The sequence below is a fragment of the Pelecanus crispus genome, chromosome 6 (genome assembly GCF_030463565.1).
Source record: "Pelecanus crispus isolate bPelCri1 chromosome 6, bPelCri1.pri, whole genome shotgun sequence".
Taxonomy (NCBI): Eukaryota; Metazoa; Chordata; class Aves; order Pelecaniformes; family Pelecanidae; genus Pelecanus; species Pelecanus crispus.
In genome coordinates, this window is record NC_134648.1 from 70,126,462 (window position 1) to 70,154,413 (window position 27,952).

The following is a 27,952-nucleotide window of genomic DNA, read 5'->3' on the forward strand; positions in this document are numbered from 1 at the left end:
TGCTGTTTTTCTACATTTTGGGGAAGTGCTCGTGAGCTCCTCTGCAGTTTCAGCTTCTCTCCTTGCTCACCTTATAAATTAGTGGGAAACGCATTTTGAAATCCCATCGTTTCTATTCCTCAGCCTCCTGCCAACTGCAAAAACCCCTCAATACACACTGGACAGCATTCCTGAGCCATTTGCATGAAGGTAGTTGTTTACCACCTCCTCACGCTCCTACCAGCACAGCATCATCAGATTGCAGAGCCAAGCTGCCCTAGCAGGGAGCTCAGCTTTTTAAGCTTTTGTTGTTACAGACATAATAGATTGTTGCCTCTTGAATATAAGAGGCTGGCGTTTACTGATTAACTGTAAGATGTGCATTCAATTCCCATTTCCCTTGCTTTCAAAATGAGAGGCTTTGGTTGCTGAGGCAGGATGCTAATCAGTGCTGTACTAGACTTGCCAAGCACAGTATTAAACTTAAGCATATTGTTATTGCGGGGTTGGGGTTTTTTTAAATTAACTATTTTAACCCAGTTACATCAGTAGCCGTACCATGGTGAGACCAGCAGCTCAGCCTGCAGTGACAGGCTGTCCCATCAACTACTCTAATACCCACCAAAGACATGGTGACAGAGACAACCTTCCCTGATCCTGGCTCAAGAAACACTGTTCAAACACAAGTAGAGGAAAGATCTGGCTGCTCCTGCAGCCTTAATAAAAAAAAAAAAAAAACAAAACCACAAAAAACCCAAAAACCAAACACATCACTGAAACAAATGAGACGTGAAAGGATCCAAACCGGAAAACCATGCATCTTTGGGTCTACAGGTCTGGCCTCAGTTAATCCAACTCCTTCTTGAGAAAACCTGGTATGGGAGCATTTTTGGCTGGATGGCATTGCTGTAACATAGTGCATGCGCCAAGCCAGAACAGCTATTCAGCCACATCAGGATGCCAGCTGCTGAACAGCTGGATACTCTGAATTCATCTAACATTGGTTTTGGCCAGTTTCTGTATGTACAGAGGAGGAAGGAAAAGACTCTGCACAGTCAGAGCACAGATACCACAGTTGCATCCTCAAAAGCTTTGAAAAAAAACCAACCAGAGAATAATCCTCATATGAGACAGATGAGAGCACAACTTTTGTTGCTCCAAGGGCATTATACTTGCTGTTGCGTGCATCTATACTGCAAAACGTTGATTCTCAAGAAGTTTCAGGAATGCAAGTCTTACAGACTTTGGAAAAAGTCTTAAAAACCAGACATGCTATTGTTAGGAGCAGAGAAAGAGACAAATTGTAAAAGTCAGACTACATAAATGACTGCAATGGACAAAAATATCAAGCTGAAGAGGTTAGCAGAACAGACAGGATTTGAAATAAGTCTCCACTTCATAAGTATGCTGGGAGCCTAGTTTGTGCCCAGCGGAGAACGAGCTTCTTACCAAATTTAACTCTTCATTCTGTCTTACTGCTTCAGAATATGAATCATCAAGTTTTTTCTGCAATTCAGTCAACAGATCTTTGAGCTGAAATGAAGTTTAGAGTTTTAGGATTTGTCTCCTTAGAATGCCCACTTTTCTTCTGCTCAGTTATTAGCGTGTCGCTCTACCCTAAGGTCACAAGCATATAAACTCCTCAGCCACGGGGGCTAAGCATTAGATTAGTTTGCCAGCCAACCGGTAACCGAACAAAAGAAAAAGAACAGTTTGGTCAATTATGTTTACCTCTCTGACTTCTGAAACATAAGTAGATCGTTCTATTTCTGCCTTTTCTAGTTCACTTTCCAAATGTTCTCTCTCTTTTTTAAGCTAGAAACAGAAAAACAGAGTTAAAACAAATGTTTTCAGGGTTTTCTTGCAGTCTCATTTTCTTGATTTATTATTAGCTATAAATTTCTATCAAATACTCCATGACATTTAGAGAGCATTTCAAATCCAGTGATTGCACAGCACAGATTTAAACTGTTACATTTCAAAAAGATAACAAGAAAATGAATCAAAATCATCAACAAGCAGTAAACTGCTCAGTCTCACAAGGAAAGAGCCCCAGTGGGTGAGCACAGATGGAAAAACTAGGGCAATTTCCAGTACCCAACTTCTCTCCTCCCCAAAAACACGGGCCAAAAGATTCAGTGTGAACTGCAGCACAGGCTGTGCTACTTTGCAGGAGAGAAGTCCTAGGACGTTCAGACTTACAGCATAAGCCTAAATCATGTTTTAAGTAACAGAAAGCTTCAAAGAAAAAACACCTGCACGTACAGTTTCAACTTCTTTGATTTCTTCCTTTAACCTCTCCACTTCGTGCTCCAAAGAAACAACCGAAGAACGCATCTGCAGTTTTCAAGAAAGAGAAATCTATCATTTAGTTGGGTTGGTCTAAGACAAACTCTCCATATACACACAAGCTTGCTTCTACGATTTAAAAATATTAAGGATGAAATCACAGTGACTGAATAAAGTAAGATGCTCGCTCAAATAATTCAATATACTCAATCTCCATTATAACACCTTTCCTACCTTCTCCCAACATAAGAAGGTCTCTGATAGTTAGATCCTACATGCCTGAAAGATTTGGAATATGGTGAGGGAAATATCTTTCCTAGGCAGGGAAGACTTTCTCCATCCATGCATTACATGTAGCCAAAACCAGCATATTTAGCCTTATTAGAGGCTGCAGAACTACAGCAGATGGTAGCACATCTATAGTTCAAGATCTGACAGCCTTTTTATAAGCCCCTCAAACAAGACATTTATAAATCATTTACCTGTTTGCTCCAGACTCATACTCCAGCACTCAAATTTACTAAGCAGAAGTACTTTAGAGATAATTTCTTTCAAAAAACCCCCAAACAGTCTGACCTACTTTAACTCTAGATTAGGAAAAAACACATAAAAGGCTTTTTTCTTACCACTTTTGCTAGCAACAGAGCCTTCCTAAAAAGGAAAGCTTTGCAGGCAATTTCAAGTGCAATTAGTTGACCATAATGGATTAAGCACTGTTTTAACAGCTTCCAAAAAATTGTTATGATTATATGATACTTAAATTTCAGCACTAAACGTCTGTATCTGTTCACACATAGACTTTGGAAAAAAAAAAAAAAAAACACACACAAGGATGCTTAACAGAAATACAGTCTGAGTTGCCAGGATCCAAAAAAATATACATTCCTAGGCACACTAATGGGACACATGTATGTTCCTGAATCTTTGGCTTCCTATCCCATCAGCATTAATATTACTACATGCTATCTGGTGGCCTCCTGCATCACCTGCAAAGGACTGTGACACAGACTTGCAATAATGGTCAAAGACCTTATACCTGTGCTGTTCATTTGCTCTTACTACTCTAAAGATGGCAGCAGGAATAGCCACCCAAATCTAAAGACACCAACAATTCCTCCACTTTTTAGTTTTTTAAATGGAAAGATGTTCCTCCAAAAAAAAGTCACTCTTAGCATGAAATTAAGTATCAGAGCACCAAAAATCCTGTTGTTTATAAGGAGGGCTCATTCCTATTATACTGGTTGCAGACTTCACCTTGTTCATCCACCGGTCACGCACACATCAAACCAGGCAGCCAGGGCTGTTCTACACCCGCCTTCACAGCGCTTGAACACCCTCTGCAACTTCAACCAAGAAGCTGCCTGGCTGCCGCAAAAAGCACATCTTCAGAAATACCTGTTTAAGTTCCTTCTGTGATTCTTCAACTTTTATCTTCCATTTGCTTTCTTCCTCTTCCACACTCCTCTGTAGCCTTTGTAAAATCCCCTCCTAAGAAGAGAGCAAGGTTTGAAAGCCTACAGCAGAAGAAAGGCAGCCTCGCAACATCCCAAGGCACAGGCGACCAGGCATCCTGCTTACCGTCTCTGCCAGAACCGATTTGTATTTCTCACACTCCAGTTGCAGCAGTATGTGCATTTCCTCGGCCTCCTTCAACTTCTGCTCCATAGCCTGGCAAAGGAGAAAAGGGACCAGAAGAGTCACGTCTCAGCTGACAGATTTGAGTTCTATTATTTATCTTATTTCAACAAGCAAGCTGGTATCATTCACTTTGGCAGGTCTGTCTTTCCAACCCACGCAAAGACAACAGCAAGTGCCACGTTCACCTACAACTCTCAATACTCAATCACAAGCTTTATGCAAGTTACTGCAGTAATTTCAAGTTGCCTGAAAAAAAAACAGTTACTTGAAAAAGGGAACAGGAATTTTGAATTTCATGAATGTTTTCACAACTCCACAAGGTGCTTTTCGAAGATGCAAATATGTTTCTGATTTACAAGATGCAAATATCTATAAAACAATTTTCTTGTCACCTGTTTGCCAATTCGAACCTCACAATCCAGAGCATAATTTGCAAAATTTCTACTGGAAAAATATGCTATGCCACACACAGGGAAGTCGTCCACCATTTGTGCTTACCTTGACATCTTCAGATCCTGAAGCCTCTCTCAAGTATTCTTTAGCCATCTTTTCAAACCCACATAGCCATTCACTGTGACTCTGTTGGGAAACACATTTGGTTAAAGCTGAGAATAACCTCCATTAATCTATCTTCAGGACATTTGTCTCCCAACTGCAGGCTTACGGACTCGCGTTTCAGTCCCCTAAATTCCCCAGAGCTAACACACAGCGAAGCCGAGCAGAGCTGACAGCCAGCGGGCAGCAATCCAGGAGCACGAGGTTGTGAGACACACAAAGTTCACAGGGGCTTGGAAGTGCTGAAATACAACTGGGCGACAGAGGTCTCCTTGCAAGTGTCAGGGCTCTACAAGAAGTATTTGAAGACTTAAGGGAATCTCTTCCAAAATCCCTGAGCAGTTAAAACAGACACTTGCTACGTAATTCTAGGGACGTCACAAGGAAGACTGTTTTATAACCTTACAGTCTTTTTAAAGACTATTTCTAGTCCATCAGGAGATTAATTTTAGCACATTTGAGAATAATTTTAAATGCGAATATTCAAAACCTCTAGACGCTACAAATTAAATGCAGACCCCATTTTTCCAGCCTCACTTCACATCATTCACACAATCTAAACCATACAAACCCAGTGCACTTCCCTAGCTGACAACTGAAAGCCACCAAGAATATAGAATTGGAAATCGGTAGTTTTCAAAATTAACTTTGGGACCAAAACAAACCCTCGTGAACTGCATCAGCCGGCACTGAGGCAGCGCAGCCCCTCTGGAAAGGGGGGCCAGCTGTTATCTGCACAGCTGCCGGGGAAGATATGGATTCCCATCGCGCCAGACAGCGAGCAAACACACAGCAGACCTTACCCTGAAAATTTACTCTCTCGGTTAGACACAAGATGACACAGGCAGATGAATCAGATGTTGGGGCAGTAAAAAAAAAACCCCAAGATAGTAACTTTTTTTAACACTTTTCTTGAAGTAACCATCTGCAGCTTTGCCTCTTTGCTGCCAGCAAGTACAGGTATTGCCAGCAGAAGACACTCACATCCCACTACAAAAACCCTGGGGCAGAGGGGACTGCGGGGAAGCACTCCAGTCTGCCCAGCACAGCAGGACCAGAGCTCCCCGGCCCCCAGCAGTAGGGTAGGAAGAGCCCCTTCTCTTACCATGTTAGAAGGAAGAGAGACTTTAGGGAACAGCTTCTGGAGTAGCTCGCGCGTCTCCACCTCGGCAGCTTCCAAATGCTGCTGCTTCTCCTAAACCAAGAGAAAGGCTCACGTGAAATCAGGCACCATGCTCCACAGACCTGGCAATAACCTCTTCTACGCCTAGGGTAACTTACTTAACCCAGAAAGTCATTTTTTAAAGTGAGAAAAGCTCTATAGTCTCTAAAATTGCCAGTAAATTGTTTCAAAAATTGACACCGAATTGCTTCAGAATTTGGCCTTCGCATTTGTTCATGCTTTTAAGCTTTTATCTTCATTAATTTCTGCTCCAATCTAGCCTGTTTGTACAGAAACTACACCATCATTCACTTGTTCGCAGCATAACACAAACTACACTGTGCCGAGTAACTGCATCCCCAGATCACACCAACCCTGCCACTCAAGTTGAGCGATCTCAAAACCACGAAGTTTGGACAATCAACAATTTTTTAAGAATACACACTTATTTTAAACAACTTGAGGTGGGGAAAAAATCACCATAAATTAACATCAACACATCAAAAACAGCTAATTAAAGTCAAAAGGAAACTTTGTGTTAATGCACATTTGAACCAGGCCAAGAAAGCAAGACCGTATCTTCTAAATATTACTTTTAAGTACTCAAGAGGGAGACCTTACATCCTCCTTCCCCAAGCTCGGATGCAATGGGAAATAATTATTAGAGCTGTGTGACAATCTCCAGGTTTTCTTTGTCATTGCTCTGCAAATATAAATACACAGAGCCAAGGGCACCACAGATCCATTGTTCCGTTTATTTAACATTAAAAACGGACCAGCCACAGGACATTTGCTTGCTGTGCTTGTGGCAGATTGGTTTAATTTAGCCACATGACACTCAGGCTCCCGTACAAGTTTAAATGCAGAAAGCCCGAACTCCTGCGCAGAAGGCAGCTTTCAGCAAAAATCCTTCACTAATATTTGGGTTTGGTTTTTTTTCTTTGACATCAGCGTTACTGCGCCTTGCTGCTCTGAGCTCCTCTGCTGCAAGAGATCGGTGGCATTAGTAGGTTGAGATTCAGAGACAGAAACAGACAGGAGACACTAGGTTGTGAAGTTGTGCTAAGTGTGTTAAGTTTTCAGCAATTTAGGAACCACCGAGAAGTGGCAAATGGCTGTTTGATGAAGTCTTCCGACTGCAAGAGAAAGCAGGCAAGCGTTAGCACACAGCAGAAGCAAGTACACAACTTCCCAACGCGGGGCCGAGCGAAGAGCGGAGACATCTCCAAAACACAGACACACAGTCCCAAACCGGAGCTCCTCTGCTTCTAGCTACCCGACTTGCGTTTTTAAAGTTATTTTGATGCCTTTTTTTTTTTTTTTTAAATCTGCACGGTGACAATTAACACCAAATCAGGCTCATAGCAAATGCAAGCTCCTTTCAGAGCAATTCACGCCCTGTATTGTTTTGAACATTGGTTCCGACGGGACCTGTCAAGCTTCATGTGCTTTCAAGGAGGAAATTCACAGCTGTGGTGACACAGTTTTCCCGAGAAGTTCCCAGGTCTTTAAATAATAATTTAGTCCTAGTTCTTCACATGTCCAATAAATTTATTCAAGCACAGCAAAAGCCCAGTAGATGAAAGCAGTTTGCTCACCAGCACAGTTTTTATTCTAGAGCTCCCCACAAAGAAAAAAAAAAAAACCTCACAACAGCTCTAACAATTATGCAAACAGAAAATAAAAAACCAGCATGCCCACACATTAAGGATTAAAAAAAAAAAAGAAACCTAAAGACAACAGGAAGAAGCAGAGGTGAGAGTATATGAATGATCACTCAGAACAGACTATATTTAAATTGCAGTAAAAGTTAAATGCTTCCATGTCATTTAAAAAACCAGCTGCAGATCTGCTTCTAGCTTAACGCATCGTTTCTAGCAGTTAACATTACAACCTTGGCAGTCTTGTTCACTTTGTCCTGCAGCAATTTTTCAGTTGATGCCAATGCTTCCATTGCTTTCCAGTTTTTCTCCCGAAGGTCCTAATCATTTTTAGAAAGAATGATTTCAGTTCAGCCAATATTCAAACTGTTTCCGCTTTTACTTCAGAGATATATTTTGCATTACATTCCACCATTTGCATTGAAATGCTGGTTACTGCAAGATGATTTTGCCGGGTAAGGTGACATATACTAGCAAAAACAAGTGTGATGTTCGAAGAGTTTGAATGAGAAGGGGGAAAAAAATGCCAATTTCTGCCCAACCTGCCCCTGTGTCCAAAACTGATCCAAGTGTTACTGCAGAGCGTATCACTACAGTGACCCCACACTTTGACTGCACTTGTAAGAAGAAAGAGGGAAGTTTTCAAAAGTAGTGAGGAACACAGACACCAAACCACAGATTACACAACAGAGTGTTAGGCATGTCGCGTTGCAGAACCCAGCATGGACCCCAGTATACATGGAGGTGTACACATTTATGCCCCTGATCCTGCAACCAGATCCAGCTGTGTAGATCCTTACGCCTCAGCCCAAACCTACTACGCCAGGGCTGATTTTAGAAACACAAAGCTCAGGGCCTTGGTTCGCAGCATTGACCCACGCAGCTCTCTCCACTGTGCCCAAAGAAAACTGGTTTGCTCACCAGTGCCCTCCTGGGAGGTTTTGGGATTTCACCAGTGGCGAGCACACCCCAGATCCGCATGGGAACACCACCGTGCCATGCTGCGCTCCTGCATCTTTCTTGGCGAGGTCATCAAACGTGTACTCCACAAGACGTCAACACACAAGCTCAGTTAGGAGGCTGAGAGCTCTTGTAAAGAGCCTCACAGCTCTTATCTAGGAAGGATGGTGGGCCTTGCAGGGAGGAGAGTACAGTGCTTGGGATTTAGATTTTTTTTTTTTCCAACCCTCAGAGCAATCTGGTTTAGCAAAGGGCTATTTTTGAAAGGTTGTGGTTGTTTTTTAATTCACCACGCAAAGTGGCATCCAAATCCTAGCAAGTACCTACACTAGTTTTACTTTACCACTTCCACTTGCCTGCTACCTTAAGGGCTGTTTCACAGGACATAAAACCAAAATTGGATAAAAGTGCGATGTGGAAAGCTGGGACCTACAGGCACGGTCTGCCCTTGGCAGTAGCCAGATTTCTGCCTGCACCACGAAGGGTACTTAGACCTCGCAATTCCCCAGGAAACAGGCACACTTATGTTCTACCTTGCCAGCTCATCTGTCTTCTGAGAACACCCAGTCACTTTCCCCCTCCTTTATTTCAGCTCTTAAGCAATACTACTTGCTCAAAAGCTCACATTCTCAATATCTTCTTTGTGCATCTTCCCTTATATTGTCCTACTTCTAAGCAATAGAGCTTATTGCACAGTATTCAGGCAGTATCCTTTATAGGCTATCAAGGAGAGACAGGTGAGTTAACCCTGTATTTTAACAACTTTCTTCCATATAACTTAAAAGATGCCATTCCCTTGCCCTGCACAGGTAATTTATTACAAGGAGGTAACTTCACAGTTCTGTGATAGAAGATACAATCTCTACTTCCACCCACAAACAACCCATACTGCACCATCAGTTAATGTTAGGTTAATGGTTGGACTGGATGATCTTAAAGGTCTTTTCCAACCTAAACGATTCTATGATTCTACGATCAGCGGCTGCTGTAAAGGAAGGCTCACTGTCCTTCACCTCCTTCAGAAGATCAGGATTAGTCACTCTCAGAAATGGGAGGAGCCAGATCTGAGACCCCAGAGGTGATGCCTCCTCCCATGTCCACGCACAAGGACCATAACTCAGAGCATGGCCCCCTTCATCCTCCCACCCTCCCTCCCCAAACCCCCTCTTCTTCCCATCACAAAAGACATGTTTCTGAACAGGGCTAACAAGGCTTGAATCCAAGTCTGAAAACTTGCTACGGGATGTGTCCCCCAGCAGGTCTCCTCCCTCTCATCAAATCACCAACTTGTCAAAGAGCTGATGGAACTTGGGGCAGCAAGGTAAGACATGCTTAGTCACAGCCAGAAAAGAGGAGGGGAGCATCCAGAGGACACAATATGGCAGACAACTCTCAAACATTTTTTTTAGCAGAACACCCTAGGCATTGAGGAGTGCTGCACACACAGGTTTGGTTGTTGTTTGGGGGGGTTTGGGGAGGGGGATTTCCTTACATTGTTCTTTTTCCTCTGTTGCTCAAAAGCATTTCTCTGAGAGGCGAGCTCATTTTGGAGACTGGCGATTTCCTTCTCTTTCCCTGCAACCCTGAATTAGCAAAAAGAATCATAAACAAGTCAGGAGACATTTAAGACATTTCAAGTGAAGCACTGACACCCTTTCATCCTTTCATATACACTAACTTTCCTCCCCTGCCAGGAACACACTCGCTTTGAAAAGCTGCTCTCGCTGACTTGGCAGTACCGCTTGCTTCCTACTGCTCTGTGAACTGCGGGCTGCCAGAGCAAAGCCCATTGTAAAGCTGTTGTTTGCCTACAACAGGCATCTGCACACATTTATCAAGGCCACAGAAAGGCAACGCATTAGACGAGGATAAGTCAGCCAGCCCACGCTAGTACAACACCATAAAACAGGCACTGCCTGCTGGATAAGAGCATTCTTTTTCAAGCACCTAGTCCACAATTTATAAGTCATTTAACTTAAAAGAAAAATAATTCAGCCAGCCAAAGATGCATGACAGTGGTAATTTGTGTAGCACAGTATAAGCCAGCATGGCATTAGCTTCCACATAGTTCTTTAGTGCACTTCAGCTCTACGTTATACCATATTTTTACCCCTGAGACTTTCCCTGGGAAAAGTTTTCTACCAGATGATTTTATAATACGAACAACAGCCCTCTACTAAGCTGAAGTTCCAAGAAAAAAGCCTGTCACTTGGTTGAAACACCAACATTTAACTCTTCAGACAGAGCTGAGCTGGCATGCATTTAAAATTAAATCAATCATGGCTTGCTTACATTGTGGGCACAACATACCGCAAGCACTGTCTGCAGAAGACTGCGGCTGAGGATTATTAGCGTGAGCAGAATATCTATATTCAAGTTTTATTAGACAGTAACTTTTTTTTTTTTTTTTTTTTACTGGCCACTTCTCACACACTGATATTGCACATTTGGCATTTATTTCGTCTTTTAAATTTCCTGAGCAGTAAGTGAAACGAGGCGCTTATCTACTGCATACAACTTTTGGCAGTACTCACACTTGCAGAAGCTCCTCGCTTTGGACAGCCAGAGATGCCTACAAACAGATCAGAAACTCATTAGAGGCAGATCAGCAGCAAAGGGTGATGCAGAGGGCGTGATCCGCCTTGTTAACCAGGCACTGCTGCAACACTACACAGCTGCACTCTTGGCCTTCCCGAGAGTCCTGTCCGGCCTCTTTTGGCCAGAAGAACCCTGGCTGTGATACTGCGTGTAAAGACAGGGGTGGAAAGCTAGACAAGAACACAGCAGGCGTAAGAAAGAGCACAAGGCTGCAAACTCTCATGATAAAGGAAAGCAGAAACAGATATGCGGCAGCCAGGAAAGCTGGCTTAGAGCAATCCAACCCTGAATCTGTCCCTGGATTTGCATGGCCAACTACTGGTTTTCCACAGCCAATGCAACTACTGGGTTTCCATGGCCTCCATACAAGCTACCACCACCCGCTTTGACTTCACTCAGTAACACTGCAACTGGAAGCTGTACCTGTTTGCAATTCTCCTGCTTTAATTCTTGAATTTGAACTTTAAAAGATTCGTTTTCCTTTTGCACATCCTGTTGAAAGAAAAGAGGCAGTATTACACATGTACACATACATACACTCACGATACATACACTCCTTACAACACCAGACACCTCTATTGAAACTTTACCTGCAACTGTTTTACTTGGCTTGCAATTTCTCTCTCTTTTTCTTCCACTACGGCTTTCAACTTCTTCATTTGTTCTTCTTCCTCTTTCAACCTGCAGAGATGGTTTAGAAAGCAAAAAGGGTTACAGTAAGAATTTATACTAAAAAGGGACAGACACTCTAGCTGCAATAGTTTTCAGCAGCAGAAGATAAATATATTTTGTATGCTATATATAATAATCAGCCAAAAGGAGAGCACACACACAGGGAAGAAACCATTACACTATGGCTCCAAACCAAGCAAGCTAACAAAAATACATGCCAGCTGCAACAACATGTATTGCAAACACTTACCTGCTAAGAACTGGCCTAAAGCAAGCTAGTCATTTCACATTTGTCAACTGGCAAATGCATTTAGTCATAGCTGATCTCAACAGCATTCAGAGCCGAAGCGGGAGAGAAGCAATTGATCACCTCAGCAAATCCTGCAAGCCAGCTGGCTCTGAAGGCGCCAGGGACAGTCTCCCAAAGGCGAGGCTGCCTTAGGTACGACGTACGGGCTATACAGGAGCCCCGCTGGGAGGGCTGCACATTACAAGAGCTGCACTGAAGACAGAGCCCTTTTTGGCACAGCCTCATACAACCTTCCTCTGACTTAGAGCAGCCAGACAAAGCAGAGTCAAAATAGAGGAAAGCCTGGCAGCGTTTCTCCATAAAACAGGAGCTAGAGAATTGGCTATTGCATCTCAGACTGAAAATGGCAAACTGTATCTGTTCATTGCTTTTACCGACTCAGCCACAGGCACTTAAATCCACATTCTTTTAAACATGCTAAACGGAAGGAGAAATTATCACTAGACACAAGAAGTACCAGCAATTTCACTAGTTAGTAGAGCCCTGGGCAATCATTCACTTTCGCAAAGCGTATGAGCACTACTACTTAGGCACGCCAGGCAGGGACGCCAGACGCTTGCTATTATACACAGCAGCAGACACGCTGGCTGGTGTACGTCCATCGGCACTAACAGCTTATTTTAGCAAAGCCCATAAAATTCTTGAAACCAATTCATACATTCCAATTTAAGATAAACACCAGCACTGAATGCATATTATCAGCAGGCCCTTGAGAAACTGCTACTAAGCATACTCACAGGCTCTCCAGGTCCTGGACTTGGGATGCAGCAGGTACCTGAAAAAGAAAGCAATTCCCAACCTCATTTTGATGGCACAGTAAAGCTTTCAAATTAACAGCAACTCTTTGCACGAGCAGGGGCACCACACAGCTTGCACGATACTTGCCAAAGAAATACTAGGCATTTTGCAGCAGACATTGCTCCAAGAATATCTAAACGCATAATGGATTTCAGAAGCACAGCTTACACCAAGCATCCCAAACTTCACACCAGCCAATTTCTCTCCATTTTACCTCTTCCCCTGGGATAAATGCCTGTCTAGACATCCACCCAAAATAAGAGTGCAACTCGGTTTCTCCCCTTTATCATCAGCAAAAATCCAAACTGAGCTAGAATACCACCTTATTGGAAAAATTCTTCCATTATTACTTAATTAACCTGGCTTCAAGGATGTCCAGTGGCCTGTTCTCAAGTCCAGTGCAGGAAATCAAAAGCCAAAATATTCCAGCCAGTTGCAACTTCTGCAACAGGTAAATGCAGGAAGGAATCACAGCAAAGCCTGACCACTTCAAGAGGAGCTGCTGCGTTCAGTTACAGCAGGAGTTCCTCCATGACCATAGTCCTACAGAGATGCTTCTTGAGTCTGGAAAGGAGGTACCTACGACACAGCTATGATTCTGCCACTGAGCTTCAAGCTTTTCAGACCAAAGTTATTTTCTATGCATAGTTATCATCCAAGTTAAAGAAAAGTTCTCAGAACTTGTTATCCGTGTAAAACCTGTTTTGGAGGAACACAGTTAACTAGTGGGCTCTCTGCACTGTAGACTACCAGTTTAGTCAAGTAGGATTTAAAATAGCTCTGTAGGTTGAAGCCAATGCAAGCCCTCTGTGAGAAGTAGTGGACAAAATCGACATCTTCCAGTTCAACTGAGCAGCACTCCCGAACCACATCCGCTCTGCAGGCCATACCTGTTGGAGCTGTTGCAGGTTCTGTTGTTCTAACTCCTGAACTTTACTGGTTAACTGTGCAATTGTATCTTTCTGACCCTTTGGGAAAAAAGAAGGCAAGTTTACAAGTGTAAATGTAACTTTTCCACAGCCAGAAATACTGCAACAGAACTTATTTCCCTTTAGAAAACCAAGGAAGCTTACCTGCAGCCATTCTCCGTTCTTAACAATCTCTTTCTCCTTCTCTTCCAATAAGGCCTCCATGGTTTTCACCTGCTTTTCCTTCCCCTTCAACCTGTACCATTAAACACAGACACACAGCATAAACCGTTGCTCTTTTATCCATCTGAAAAAAAAAAAAAAAAAGAGACAGCCTATGCTTTGCAGCACCTAACGAACAAAAGCAGCCTATGCGATCAAAGGCACAAACACAATTCACCCGCTAAAAGTCAATGTGTGAACACTTCCACTTCAGTCTGGGTTAGCAGTACCCACTTTGATCAATGGTATTGCTCATTAAACGAGAGTAGACAAATTCTGCGTTGAGGTATATTGCAGAGATTTCATACACATGTGCTCTGCTCATCAAAAAATACTTCCTTCCCCGCTCCCCAGTTGGGGACAGAAGGGACTGACGACTGCAGTGACTCAATTCTCACTTACCCACCCAGCTACAGCACAGATATTACCAAATTAAGTCTGCCACAGCGCCTTGCCTACGTCCTTCCATCCTGACTTGAATTTAATCCCTTGTAGGTTAACTGGGGCTCATGAAGCCAGGCAGCACCTCACCTTGTTTGCCATCTCAGACAGGACCAGGTATTTAATAAGGATGCACGTCTACCAAGACCAGTGTTAATAGCCTGGCTCACTTTATGCAAAGCGCAGACACCGGGTGAGAACATTTTAACTTAAAATAGCCAGGAGTGGGGAAGCGAGGGGTGCACAGGGCGGATCAGACGTGTTAACAACCGTACTTACAGAGTCTGAAGTTCTTTGACTTGTGATGTAATCGACACCTAAAGAAAATAATAAGTACTTCAGTTCAATGCACATGGAAGAGACACATAAATGCTATAAACTGCTTTAGGGAGAAATACAGGAAAAAGCCATTAGACATTACTAAAATAGACACTGTTACAATTATGTAAGCATAAACATGCTTTTTTTTGTGGAAAAATAAATGAGAAAGCCAAGTGTCTCCACATTTAAAACTTGACTTCCAGAGCAGAAAAGAAAACAGTGCAAATGGGAACACAAGCAGGCCCACTGGAGCACCCTTCCACCATGAGACACAAAGGAGGAAGCAGACACTGATGCCAACCACCTCACTAACAACTGCAGCTTAAGTCAGAGAGATCATCCCTGGTCCTTTACACCTTTGCACAAGCAACCGCTTTTTAGATGCTCTCTGCAATGCCAGCGCTCCCTTAAATTCCAATTCTAAGGCTGAACATGGATTGAAGAAACAAGATGTAGTGGGAATGTTCCCTTTGAATTTTGTAGGAAAGCCCGACAGTGGCTATCTGTCTAGATACTGGCTGTCCAAACAGCTTGCTTGGTCCTCTACCACAACACAGCAGGAGTTTCAGACATTCCCAAACCCCTCTGTTCTGCTTGCAGGATACCAAAAGCTGCATATACGCCACCTTTGGAGCAAGCATCCCTCATGCAGCTTTCCAGAGACAGCAACTCTAAACTGCCTTTTGTTCTGGGTTCTGTGTCAGTTCCAGGGAAGGAAAAAACACACAAATAATTCCTCCAGTTCCTGGGAATTTGCTGTGGAGGAAAAGCCCAAGACTGAAACACATTCTACGAAGCTTTGCCTAAAAAGGACAAAACTGTAACACTAAGGAAAGAAGAAAAGGGGGCGACATGTTGGAATGTAGCTAGAAAGACTGAAAAGAGTGCAGACCAAAAAAACAACCCACACAAACAAGCAAACTTCCTGACAGCACGATGGATTAGGCTGCCTGCAGAATGGGCTCCCTAAGGATACGTGGGTTCCCGTTGTTTTGGATGCTAGACAACAAGCATGCCAAAAAAGCCAGTACTCCTCCATTTCTGCATTCCTGAGAGCTAGAGTAAAACTTACTCTGCCAAGACAGGCTTTCTTTGGACACTGGAAAGAAAACAGTCTTAGGTTTACCTGGAAACCAAATACTATTTGGGCCAGTAGTATTGTTCTAGCAACACAGAAAGGCCAACAAAAGAAGCACCTTCAGCACTTGAGACTTCCGAGGTGCCAGCCTCGAAGGATGTCCCAGGGTTTCGTGTTTACTAAAGGGACAGTATGCAACATGCCCAGCCAGAGCTAATGCTACAATGCTTTAAGTTACAGCAACTTGCCAAATTTCATAGTAAAAGTCCAAAACGCTTGGGCATCCAGAGAAATGTGGTTTCTGTAGGACAGCAGTAGCTATACTACATATTTACAGCTTTATATCCAAGAATAGCATAGCTCTACCATTAAAAAGTTCCCTTACCCAATAACATTCACCAGTGAAAGAAACACTAGAACAGAAATGAGTGAGCAGCGCATCCAAGGCAAGGCTGTTTCACACTTCTGGCACTAAGGTATTTTACCTGTTTTTCCATCTCAAGCTGGGAATTTCCTACTTCTTCTTTCAGAGCCTCTATTTCCTGTGTCAAAGCCTTTTCAATGACAAAACAGACAGGATTGGACAATGGAAACACAAAAACGACACAAAAATGGATGCTACAAATTCATCACTATAGAATGCCATGCAGTAACAAATAAATGGTAGTCAGTTGCATAGAGACAGAAAGGAAGGTAGGTATTGCAGAGATAGATACCTGAACAGTCTTCTCCTTGCTTGCTACTTTAAGGATTTCAGCTTGTAGGAGTTCTTCCACCGATTTTATTTTTCCATCCTTCTCATGGATGCTTAAAAAGAGCAGAGGAAGGAACAGCATTAGCTGGCTGCACAAATGCGCTACTTGAGCAAATATACAAGCTTTGGTTCTGCTATCGCATCACCAGCCTCTGGGATCCACAGTGGGACCTCCCACTATTGCAGGTGCCATCTCTCACTGGAATCCCAAATCCAGATAGAACAAGCAGGAGAAAAATAGGAGGAATAAGACTGGGAATAGTGCAGAACAAGCTGGCTCTATAACCCCTAGTTCACATGCTAAATAGATACTATTACTGCCTAAAAATGCAAACTAAGGTGTCATTCCAGGGACTACTGATACACACCTAACTTCGGCCTTCACTGGACATTCCAGCGAAGTATTTATCAACTTCAAATACGCACACACACACAGAGCGAACAAGCTCACTCCTTTTAGAGTGCGTGCTGAAGAAAAACAATTATCTGACAATTCAGTGCAATTCCTCGTCTAGTCAAAGGTAGGCTTATGAAGTTAATTGCTTAGCAGAGAAGCAACTGGATTTTCAAAAGGTATTGATCTGACTTGATGTGTTTCCAAAGTGATAATGCTTCCTGCCACACACACACACTTCACCCAGTTAAAAATGAATCATTTCAGGGAAGCAAAACACTTGTAGTCATGGAATAAAGGCAGACAGAAGTAACAATCAGAAGTGAAATCTGTGCAGTAACTTACACTTTCTGGAGTTCTTCTACCAGTGATTGGAAGGAAACCTGTTCAAAACAGAGCTTCAACTTAGAAAAACAGAAGATAGCAAAACAATCTGCAAGTGTTGAGGGGTAAGGAGTAGAGAGCACGAGCTCTCTAGCACTGGGTAAACTATGTAGCAGCCTAGCAATTTTATCTAGCTTTTTAGATTTTTATCTAGTTTTTCAGAGACATAAACAGAAGGGGGCTAAGTTGCACCTGCACAACTGTGGATTAACATCAGAAAGCTCAAATATGCATAATAAAGCTGATGCAGAATGAGCTTCCTACCAGCCATGCTTGCCGCGCTGGGCTTCTGGAAAAAAACAACCCACAGCCGTTTCAGTACATGGCAAACTCAAACCAACCCAGAACCTTTACATCTGCCACATTTCTGACGCTTATGCAAAGGAAGTATCTGACAGAAGTATCAGCTTCCAGAACAACGCTGGAAGAAAACAGGATGCTTTGCCAACAGGCTTCAAAGACGTCTTCACCTTTTTCCATTGACTTTTGCAACGACAGCAAGATTCTTTTAGATTTAGTTTAGGTGTAATAAAAGTTTTAGATGAAAAGTACTACCTGCTCTGATTGCTGAATTTGCAGACTTTGAAGTTCTTTTCTCAAGGATGAATTTTCCGTTCGCAGTGCCTTTGAAAGCAGACACACAGATAATGAAAGACTCATTTGTTGGGGAAAAAGTGTTAAGCTTGATGGAAAAGTCATTTCTTTTAGAACAAGTGAAAGACTTTGAAAGTCTGAAAGAGACCCCCTCTGCAGCAGTTGGAGCCAAAGTATTCAATGGACTAATTATTCATTACGGACAACTCTAAGTGGACTTGAATCTGTAGGAAACTAGAATCCAGGGAAACATCAAAGTGATGTGCTCACATCTTTGGCTGTTTAGTAACCCCTCCCCAGTACAGGGGTGTCAGTGATGCACCTGGAGTTTAGGGACATTAAGAGAGTGAGCGTTGTCTTGGCCATGTCCAGGTAGACAGGACCCAGCTTTCCAGCAAAACCCAGCTGAAAACAGGCAGGGATTTTTATACTGGCTTTCCGGATTTCTGATCATTAGCTTCTTTACAAACAGAACAGGAAGGAAGTACCTTTAGCATCACCCCAGAAGCATCACTAGTTTATGATCCATTTAACCCTTCAGATTACCAACTAAGCAAAGAGATGCAAGTGCCCCATACTGCCAGGTTTTTACAAAACACACTTTCTTAAAGACAGATTTGTTGCAGATTAGACCAAACATACGGTTCTGGAGATGTATTCACTTTATTCCAAAAGACACCAGGTCAACATCCTAGCAAAATCTGCTCTAGACTAAGCAGAGAGAGACACTTACTGTACGCCATCAATGGTCATGCTTAGTCTATCTTACTAAAAAGGTTTTAACCTTGTCTTCATGAGGTGCTTTTCCTGTTCAAAGGGAACGATCTCAGACTGCACCATGAGCACTCAAACATACACTTTGCACAAGAGCACTTAATCTCTACTTCCCCATAAAAAGATAATGAGAGATGTTACCTTCAGCTCCTCCTCTTTATTAGCCACCTGTATAAGTCCTGCCTCAAGCAGCTCTTCAACTGTCTTGATTTTATCATCCCTCTCTCTCATGCTGAGAAATCAAAAATTATTATTAGGAAAAAAAGAGTTAACCTTTGACAGCAGTTTAGCTATCAACAGTAACCCCGCTGCCAACGAAACTGGATCTTTATTTTAGCCTCCAATTCAAAAGAAAAAAGTTTCTTACCTTCTTTCCATCTGCTCTAACAAGCCTTTGTTTGCCTACAAAAAAACCACAATATGGTAATCATTAATTGGATCAATAATGGTTTGGGATTTTAAAAACAGAAACAACTGGAGAGCATCAACTTAACCAGAGCCTTAGTGACCACACTAATCCAGAAGGGAAAATAAAAGTAGGTGCAGAATATCCTCATGGCATGTGTCTAATATTGATGCTGGAAAGAGGTCAGTCTTTCAGGGGAGGTACAGATCCAGCCCAAATGCCTCGATGATTTTACACTGATGGACTACAGGAGCTCTGGCAACAAGATACTGTGGGACACAGGATCCCAGTGATCCTAGGGAACGTCAAGCATGCCAAGCACTGTGCGGCATCTAATCCATAGCAGCCAGCTCACCTGAAAAATCTGCCTCTTTTGAGCATTTATTGAAACCACAAGCTCCACTTAAGGCTCACTCAGCAGAGCACTTACGATTTCTCAACAACAGCACATTGTGAGAGACCACACGAGAAGTGTAAGGCAGCTACCAAGAAAAGTCAGCCCCACTATTTCAGACAGGACACCAAATCAGCCAGAACCTAAGGGAATAAGGCTGCAAATCTGGTTCTCCACCAGAAGAAAGGGAGCCACTCCAGACAGGGAGCTGCTGGCTAGCAGACACCAGTGCAGAAAAGAAAATAAGTTTCTTGTCCTTCAAGTCTTTTTCCAGCGTTTCAGGAAGTTTTCTCATTCCACAATGATACAAAGTCAGGGGTGTTCACAAGAGCTCTCCCAGGCAACACTCACAAAGGAGATGGGGCTGAACAACACAACAGCTTTGAACCTGCAGCATCCTGTGCGAGTACCAGTCGGACTGGCTGCAGCAGGTGTGCCATGGGCAAAAAGATAGAAGCAGAGGGACAAAAGACATCTCAATGTAAATAGTTTTCCCATTCCATGAGTCTATTCTTTGGTTACTATTGGTTTGAGAATTCATTCCAGGATGGAAGAAAACAAGTAGGGTAAAGATCTTACTCTGGTCTCACCACAGCCCAATAAGAGCCCTCTGCCCTGGAAAGGCTGGTTGCTCATGGGATTTTTTTTTTATTCCAGAAAATTGCCATTAAAACTGGGAAGGGTTGCAGAAATCAGTTTTTGCTTGTGTTAAGCTAGCATTCTTTGGGGGAGGAAAAAAGAAAAAAATAGTCATTTTGTTGGATGCTCTTGACTAAGTCTAGAAAACAGCCACAACTGCCTTACTTGAACCCTCCATGAAAGAGAAAATACCTGAAAAGTAACAGGCTTTGACACCAACCAGCTCAGACTAGGGCCAGCTTAAGAAAAAAAATACCAAAGGAGTTAAAAAGAACAGAAGATATTTGATACAACCTCAGCAAACACTGGCTGTACCTGCTCAGACAGGAGAGTCTGCAGCTTCTGAACTTCAGCTTGCAGAGTTGCGTTTTGATCCTTGAGAACCTGAAAGGAAATTTAAACATTGTATCAGTTCAGGACTGCCAACCCTAACTACAGCATTTTCATTTTGGCAATGAGGTAATTAAATAGCACAGAAGTCGTTACAGTGAGTTCTTTGGAAGCTACAAGACTACAGAGTCCTTTCCCTTCCTTTCTTGCTTTTATGTATTAATACTTTTGTCCTTATGTTCCCATGAGAAATTCAGCTGTTACCATCTTTGTTCCCTGGCAGAGGATCACACAGTACCAAGTGTGAGAGGCAGGAAAAGCTGCATTTTCCTCCTAAAGCAGTATCAGCATCATGTCAAGATTTGACAACCGCCTCTTACAAAGCGCTCATCTGGTGAAGCAAATGGTCTAGGATCACCTCTCCGGTTCTCTTCAGCTGCCTTTACACTGAAAAGGCCCAGCAAGGAACCAGCAGTTCGGCAGCAGAGAGGTTTGCACAGCTCCCACGCTCTGGTCCAAGTGCAGGCTGGAAAGAGGCAAACTGGGAAGACAAATGGCCATACCACGGACCTTGCCTTCCTTCCAGCATTCCCACACTAGCCCTTAACAGACAGGCTGCCTGTCTGGATTCCTTATATATATTTTAAAATCCTCCTCTATTACTGCTTTTTGTTTTACAAAGTCTTTTTAAAGAATTACTAGGTGCTTTACAAAAGTAAAAAGCAGGACACATGATCTATGCTTCAGACCCAAAGGCTTACACGGACAACACAAGCAGGAAGGGACAGCAATGGTGAAGATGAAAAGAATTGCTCTGTTTTGAACCTGGCTTTTCTCTCTTTCATGTGCGTGGGGAAAAAAAAGAAGCACTTTTGTCAGGTGGAAGCATTTAGTGCAGAGCTGGTCTGGCTTATGCTTGTGATCAAAGCCAGGAGGAAGAAGAGACTAGAAGGGCACAAAAGACTGATGCCAAGAGCACACTTATGAATTTCCACAGTATCACAACGATGATGATCTGTGTTCAGTTCCCTGTTCACTTCCCAAGAACTGCTAGGGTTGCCCGCAGCTGATTTTTGCCATTACTTAGCACCGAGTTGATTTCGGCACATAACCATCCACAACACCTCTAAGGCCTTTTTCCTGGGTAACAGTTACTACAGAAACCGTCTCTCTAAGGAAGTTCAGATTATTCCTCCTTGTATTCATTTTCACCACCTCACCTGACATTTTAAAATGTTCCACCACCCTGAAAGCCCTGAGAGTGTCACTAACTTGAAAGCCAATGACTTATTCAAGCTTGCCACCTCTTCCCACTCCCCTTTCCAGACTGTTTATGCATCCATTACCCAGCACACACTTCACTGAAGATTCAGTTGATAGCTGTTTTTCATAATAAAGCTATCTAAAGTTGTACTTTGTCTCCTAGTCTACAATATTGAGCAAACTCCTTCCCTCTTATTCTCCGACAGCTTAGAGAGACTACAGGACCTTGCAAGGGACTCTCATCAAAACATCTTTGAAAGTGCCACTTTAATACGTGACCCAAGTTTACTACCTGCTTGCCAAGACCTTCAAAGAGCTCCAGGAGACTCATGAGGCACTGCTTCCCCTACAAAAGCCATGCTGCCTCTGCCACTACCCACCTGCTCTGTTCCTCACCAGCAAGCCTACCAACTTCACATTATGAGATTCGGACCGAGTGACCTTTCACCAGAAGCATGAGAAAAGCAGTACTACCCAACAGGGGCTTTGAAGGAGTTAAAAAGATGGAGTCACCACCTTTCTCAGGAAGCAGGTCTATTTCTAACAGCTCAGGTTCAGAAGAAAAAGCCTAAGGTGGCAGAGGACAAGGAGGAGTTAAGTCGCTCTCTGTATACGCCATCTAAAAACAAGTACCAGCTCTGCTGTGCAGACCCCAGATGTCAGCCCTAAAAGCTTCAGCAATTTAGCTGCAGCCTTATGAGAAACAATTTGGAAGACGGCAGGAGAAAAATAAGTATTTTTACACCTACTTCGAAGGAAAAGAAAGAAAAAAAAACCTGACAGCACAGTAACCCAAGCAACAAAGGCCTTGGAAGTCATATTAGAAGGTGGAATGCAGGAAAACCACAATAGATTTTACTGAACAACCTCCTCTTCCAGATTTCAAAGACCTCACTCTTCAACAACTGCAGACGCCGCACTTAACTTGTGTTACCCCATCTCTTACCCCGCTGCACAGTCTGTTGTTACTGCTGTGAAATCCCACATTGCTCTTGCCTTGTGAGCAGAATACTGTCATTTGCCTTAACACCCAAAAGTCAGTTCTATTTTACAAATCAGCATTCAATTGTATGAACTGCTCTGCAACCTCCCAAGTCTGGAAAGCATACTGTAAATAAGCACAGGAATAGGTATTCTGTATCTTACCTTGCATTCTTCTTTTGTGTTTGAAATCTGAGCAAGTTCTTCTCGAAGCTGATCTTCAAGAGTTCTTATTTTGTCATCTTTGATGTGGATGCTGAGACACAGCAGAGCAGTTAAATAATTTCCTCATCCAAGCCTTACAAAAACCATTGATTTAAAAGACTACAAGAGACTGACAAACATTGTTTATCAAATCCCAGAGCTATTTACCTTGTCTGCATCCTTTCCAGCTCATGTGCAGCAGCAGCCTAGATATAAAGAGGATTAACACAGACTTAGGATACATCACATGATTCAATCAACCTTTCATTCCACAGTATTAAAAAGCTAGAACAAGTCATTGGCCTCTCAGCACATGACTCACCAGCAAGAGTGAAAGGGGTAAGCTTCTCTTCATGCGCTTTTTAAACACCAATATATACCAGGCAAGCATGCAATTACGCAAAGGGAAGATGATCTCGAAGAGATTCATTTGACAACCAGGATTATCTCTAATTAAACACCGCACTTCCACCTCTGTAACAAACAGGCCACATAGCAGTAACAGAGGGAAAGCATTTTGTTTGGTTCTAAGAAGATCTCTATAGTGAGGCGAGGGGGTTTGTGTGCAAAAGTGTGCAAAAAAGGGTTTTTGTTTTTTTTTTCCAAGGGGTGCTTATGACCCTTGTATGCACAGGCCAGGACTGCATATTTGAGCACAGTTGTGTTGACTCCTGTGAAGCGTCCTGCAAAAAAACCAACCAAGCAAATTGCTTCAATAACTTGGACGTGCAAGCAAGAAACGGATTTCGCTGGTGAAGGAAAGGTAAGAAGCTGGCCTCCCACCAGCTACAAGAACTCCAGGGAATCACGTATTAGCCCAATTCTGTAGCCTCACGCCTTTACCATGCTTAGGCACAGCTCGCTTAAACCAACGGATCTGCATTTACGCCAGAATAGGTAGTGGGAAGAGAGTAAAATTAAGTATTAACAAAACAACTATTTTACCTGTTCATTTGTCAGAGCCTGTAACTTCTGTACTTCTGATTTCAGGGATAGGTTCATATTCTGTAAGACCTGAAGGGAGGAGAAAAAGAAATATATTTGCGCTTTGCACAGATACAGTATTTCAGGTAAGTTCACTCTCCAGTGCAAAGTATTTCAGGTCACTTTTTGAAGGACCCTAGAGGTAATAGCAAATAAAAACCCCAAGCTCTCCTATCAACAGCTTCCCAGCATCAAGCATTGGCCTTGCCTAGAAGAGCAAAATAGCAGCCTTGTAGCTGAAAGAGCTGGTTCTAGACCCAAAAGCAGCAGCCTTGCAGGCTTCGTTTTGTACGCGCAGCCAATGAGCCTCTCCCTGTATCCGCTGGCATTTGCACATGCTTTTATTATACCTTCAGCTCTTCCTCCTTGCTGGTTAAGTTGGCATGTTCGTTGCCTAATGAGTCCTCCATCTGCTTTATCTGTTTGTCCTTTTCCGCAATACTGCACAAATGAGAAATGATGACATATCAGTACTAAAAGGTCTTGGACGAAAGTGGTACACAAAGCATCAGGCTAAACACAAGATACATGCTGGCCCTGAAGCCCAGCTCCTACTCTAAATCCTGCTGACAGTACACTTTGGGTCCAAAAGCTTTTCCATCCGTTTTAAATGCCGTTTGCTTGCCAAAAATTTATGGGACATTCTCTAGCTCTGAAACAACAACTATCCTGGCTCCCAAAGGGAGCCATCTCCCGGCACAGCCATACAGCCCAAATACTAACAATTCTTATGGTCACGCACATTCCTGCACACTGCGCTGATCCCTGCACATAGGCAGCTGTAAACAAGAGGAGTCACTGCTTTCCGTGTCGCATACAGAGCCACGTACAATGGTCTCCAAACCTGAGGCCAGACACGGAAGGGAAATCCGCAGGAAGCTGTTTCCCAGCTCCCAAGTCAATCTCACAGTGAGAAGTTAAAAGCATAGACAGCAACATTTCCTTCACCACTCCCTCCCTGCACCGCACATGCATGGAGGAAAGGTGACACGCATTAAAAGCCAGTAACACCTCCCAAATACCAGAGGAAATGAATGCTCACACTTTGTGGAGTTCTTCTGCCAGGACTGAAGCCGAGGTCTGCAGAAGGGAAAAAAAAAAAAAATAGCTGGAAGGCAAGCAAGTCAAAGAATCATCATCTACAGTGAGCCAAGAATAGCATTTGTAGGATTTGTCTAGCTTTTTTAAAATGGCACAGGACAATTCCAACTATTTCCTGGCTAAGGAACATTGAAGAAAGACCAGCGCACACTAACGTCCCTTCCCCTTTGCTCTAAGGTAACACGAAGGGAAAAGTGAGCTATCTTATTTGGCCTTTACCAGATTCAAACAAGCCACAGGGATGACCAGTACTTGTCTCCCAAGGATTAAGTGCTTTACAGTACATTCTGCTGACAAACCACTTGAATTTAAAAAAAAAAAAAAAAAGAAAACCCTCCACAGTGCATCAGGACTGGTGTTAGGAACAGAAACAGCAGCATAAAACCAGCAAGTGGCATTTTTTAACCCCCCTGGAAAAAGCCTATTCTTATGTGGTCACCCAGAACAGGGAAGGACAGACTCATCGCACTGGTTACTGAGACACTGAGGGACCTCTGCAGGCTGTTTCACATCCACAGTTTGATAGCAGCTGTGGCAGAACTCCCACATTCATTTGTGTTTCAGATACATGCTTCTCCTTATCCAGTCCTACCCTCCCGCAAAATCCTGGATCTCGCAGAGCTTGTGCCCACAGAACCCTACAGCAATTCCTATACTGCCTTATTGGATCATACCCTAGAGAACAGCATCAGAGAAGGAAGGAAAAAAAAAGGGAACAAACAGTTCCAGTCCTGGAGGGTCTCCTCTGACCAAAACAGTTTCATCAACCCTGATGTCCAGAGTGGTATCCAGTCCAACCTCGCTTCCCCAAAGTGCCATTTTCACACCCACTGCCCATGGTGGAATAAGGGCCCTGCATTTTCACAGCCAGTGCAGCTACATGGGGAAAGCACACACCTCCTTCCAACAGCCTCCTTGTGTAACCTACAGCAAAAGAGTAGTAAAATTTCCCTAGGGATTTATTTTCATGAAGGGAAAAGTGAACCATCTTTTAGATTTTAGCCTTTAAAGGGCTGGGATAAGAGGAGTAGGTCATGAAGACGCTGTAAATGCAGAGTGCCTCTTCCTTCACTACTCTCCCCACCCAAAGGGTTAAAGCACCAAACTCTTCAAACAAAGCCAGATGACACATTTGCAGTCTGATGCTGAATTTAATCAAAAACTACATCAAGCATGTCCATGATTAAAAGAACGCAGCAGCCAACCGCACAGGAACAGTCTCTACATGTGCCCACAGAAGTTACAGCCTTTCTGAGCTGATTTCTGTGACCTAGCTCTACACGGAAGCAACTTCAGTGACTGTGGTTTTACACAGTGTTTACAACAGAAATCACTTCTCAAAGAAACTAGTCAAACTGAAATTTTAGAGATTAAAAGAAATGAGAAAGGCATTGTGCAGGTTTGGTGGTTTTTTGGTGAGTTTGTTTTTCTTCAGCACAGAAATCACCACTGGAATGAACAAAAAGCTTTATATGGGAGCTGCCATAAGACACCATTTCTCAACCTGATGCACAAGGGAAAAGCATGATCAGGTGGTTCACAGGAAGACTGCAAAAAGGCCAAAGATCCACAAGACAGAATTGTACACATGCAAAGCTACAGAAAACAAACATTCAAATATTCTACCCTTTGGTTATAAATGAAAGGCACTACAGGAGGAAATAAGTGGATTTTTTCCCCAAAAAGGACAGCAGAAGCTTAAGTTTTAAACCAGTTTGAGAAACAGAAAAGAGAGTGCTAACAAGTCTCTGCTTTCAGCCTTACGTATCTCATATCCAGCTAAAAAAAAAAAAAATCTTTTAATGAAAGTTCACAATTCACAACTACAAAAGACAGTCTGAGAACATGCTGTACCTGGGCTGCCATTTGTGAATGAAACTTCTGAAGCTGAGCATTCAAAGCATCATTCTGCTCTATCAGCTCCTTGTAAGAGAGCACAGAAAGAAAAGCAGGCTGAGATCTGCAGCTAGTCAACTTTTGCTAGGGTTAGCTCTTAGCCATGATTATGTTAGTAAGAACAGTTTAGCATTTACATGTCAGACACTTCTCAAAGACGCTATTTTTCACCCCACTAAGATCAACCAGTTTGAGTGGAAGCATAAGAACCTGTTCTGTATCAAGAGCCCCACCATATGCCATTTGGTTTCCCTGAAGCCCTCAAGAGCTATGTCCACACTGCCTCTCACCACTTGATGCCAGGAGAAGAGAGATCACTCCAGAAGAGCTCACACAAACAAAGGGACACAGCTGCTCTTCCAGGGTGTTCCCCAGACCATGGCATCATTTCACAGCTTGGGAAATTGCCTAGGTCAGCACATTCTCCTGCCTTGCCCTGAGTGCTTCTCCAGTCTGCGACGGCCATGGCCCCAGACCGCCTCACAGCACCACACACAAGGTCTCCCTCCATAAGTTGCCGGATGATAGACTGGCACACAGTTTTCTCATTCTTTTTTCAGTAGAAAAGCTTTACTAAAGCAGCATTTCAAGGATATTACTGTATTTCCACAGGCACGAAATGGGAAGAAAAAGCCAAACCCTTAAGATACTTGAGCAACACTACCTGCACCTGCATTTGCATGGAGTCCTCCGCAGTAGCTCTCTTTTGCTCAGCCTCCATTAACTGCAACATCCTCTGCTCCAGCTGCTGTTTTGACACCATTGTATCAGTAAGTTTACTGTGCAAGCTCTGGATTTCATTGTCTTTGGCCACAAGCTTATTCTGCACATCTGTAGCAGAAATGTGAGGATTTTAATTCAGAAGTAAATATTTAACTTTGGGGGAAATAACTTTCACTGAATACAGGGAGGCTGATTAGAAGCCTCATTCCAGCAAGCCAGGGTTCAGCTCTCCTCAGCATTCAAACTAACTGGTATCACAACATACTATTTCCCCAGGGTACTGAAGCAGTACTGACTTCACCTGAGCTTTATTTAAGCCATTTACTCAATAATGCCCTTTTTTACGAGCAGCAACAGCCAAATCACTGCAGTAAGCATTATTTGGGAATTTTGCGATACATGCCTTGTTGTGCCGCTTCGTGTTCTGCTGTTCTTTTCCTGAGATAAGCCTGGATTTCTTCCCATCTTCTCTCTGCTTCCTGCTGCTGGACCTTCACATTGAAGAGAGAGTTGATGAAAAGAAGTCTAACCTTTAATTT

At 43.1% G+C, this 27,952-nt stretch overlaps 1 protein-coding gene across 1 annotated transcript in view; it reads right to left on the reverse strand.

The window, feature by feature from the left end:
• KTN1 (kinectin 1) overlaps nucleotides 1–27,952 on the reverse strand; it is a 58,653-nt gene that overhangs the window by 13,104 nt on the left and 17,597 nt on the right. The window contains exons 9-39 of the mRNA XM_075713067.1: nucleotides 27,817–27,904; nucleotides 27,355–27,521; nucleotides 26,649–26,717; nucleotides 24,736–24,773; nucleotides 24,044–24,134; nucleotides 23,655–23,723; nucleotides 22,878–22,915; nucleotides 22,671–22,761; nucleotides 20,247–20,315; nucleotides 18,860–18,894; nucleotides 18,634–18,724; nucleotides 17,680–17,748; nucleotides 17,086–17,123; nucleotides 16,309–16,399; nucleotides 16,078–16,146; nucleotides 14,473–14,510; nucleotides 13,696–13,786; nucleotides 13,513–13,590; nucleotides 12,562–12,599; nucleotides 11,433–11,523; nucleotides 11,266–11,334; nucleotides 10,779–10,816; nucleotides 9,737–9,827; nucleotides 7,518–7,604; nucleotides 5,567–5,656; nucleotides 4,405–4,485; nucleotides 3,847–3,936; nucleotides 3,664–3,756; nucleotides 2,245–2,316; nucleotides 1,711–1,794; nucleotides 1,429–1,512 (exon numbers count right to left, since the gene is read on the reverse strand). Of these exons, the coding sequence (XP_075569182.1) occupies nucleotides 1,429–1,512; nucleotides 1,711–1,794; nucleotides 2,245–2,316; nucleotides 3,664–3,756; nucleotides 3,847–3,936; nucleotides 4,405–4,485; nucleotides 5,567–5,656; nucleotides 7,518–7,604; nucleotides 9,737–9,827; nucleotides 10,779–10,816; nucleotides 11,266–11,334; nucleotides 11,433–11,523; nucleotides 12,562–12,599; nucleotides 13,513–13,590; nucleotides 13,696–13,786; nucleotides 14,473–14,510; nucleotides 16,078–16,146; nucleotides 16,309–16,399; nucleotides 17,086–17,123; nucleotides 17,680–17,748; nucleotides 18,634–18,724; nucleotides 18,860–18,894; nucleotides 20,247–20,315; nucleotides 22,671–22,761; nucleotides 22,878–22,915; nucleotides 23,655–23,723; nucleotides 24,044–24,134; nucleotides 24,736–24,773; nucleotides 26,649–26,717; nucleotides 27,355–27,521; nucleotides 27,817–27,904 (2,328 nt within the window). The remainder of the gene's footprint in view (nucleotides 1–1,428; nucleotides 1,513–1,710; nucleotides 1,795–2,244; nucleotides 2,317–3,663; nucleotides 3,757–3,846; nucleotides 3,937–4,404; nucleotides 4,486–5,566; nucleotides 5,657–7,517; nucleotides 7,605–9,736; nucleotides 9,828–10,778; nucleotides 10,817–11,265; nucleotides 11,335–11,432; nucleotides 11,524–12,561; nucleotides 12,600–13,512; nucleotides 13,591–13,695; nucleotides 13,787–14,472; nucleotides 14,511–16,077; nucleotides 16,147–16,308; nucleotides 16,400–17,085; nucleotides 17,124–17,679; nucleotides 17,749–18,633; nucleotides 18,725–18,859; nucleotides 18,895–20,246; nucleotides 20,316–22,670; nucleotides 22,762–22,877; nucleotides 22,916–23,654; nucleotides 23,724–24,043; nucleotides 24,135–24,735; nucleotides 24,774–26,648; nucleotides 26,718–27,354; nucleotides 27,522–27,816; nucleotides 27,905–27,952) is intronic.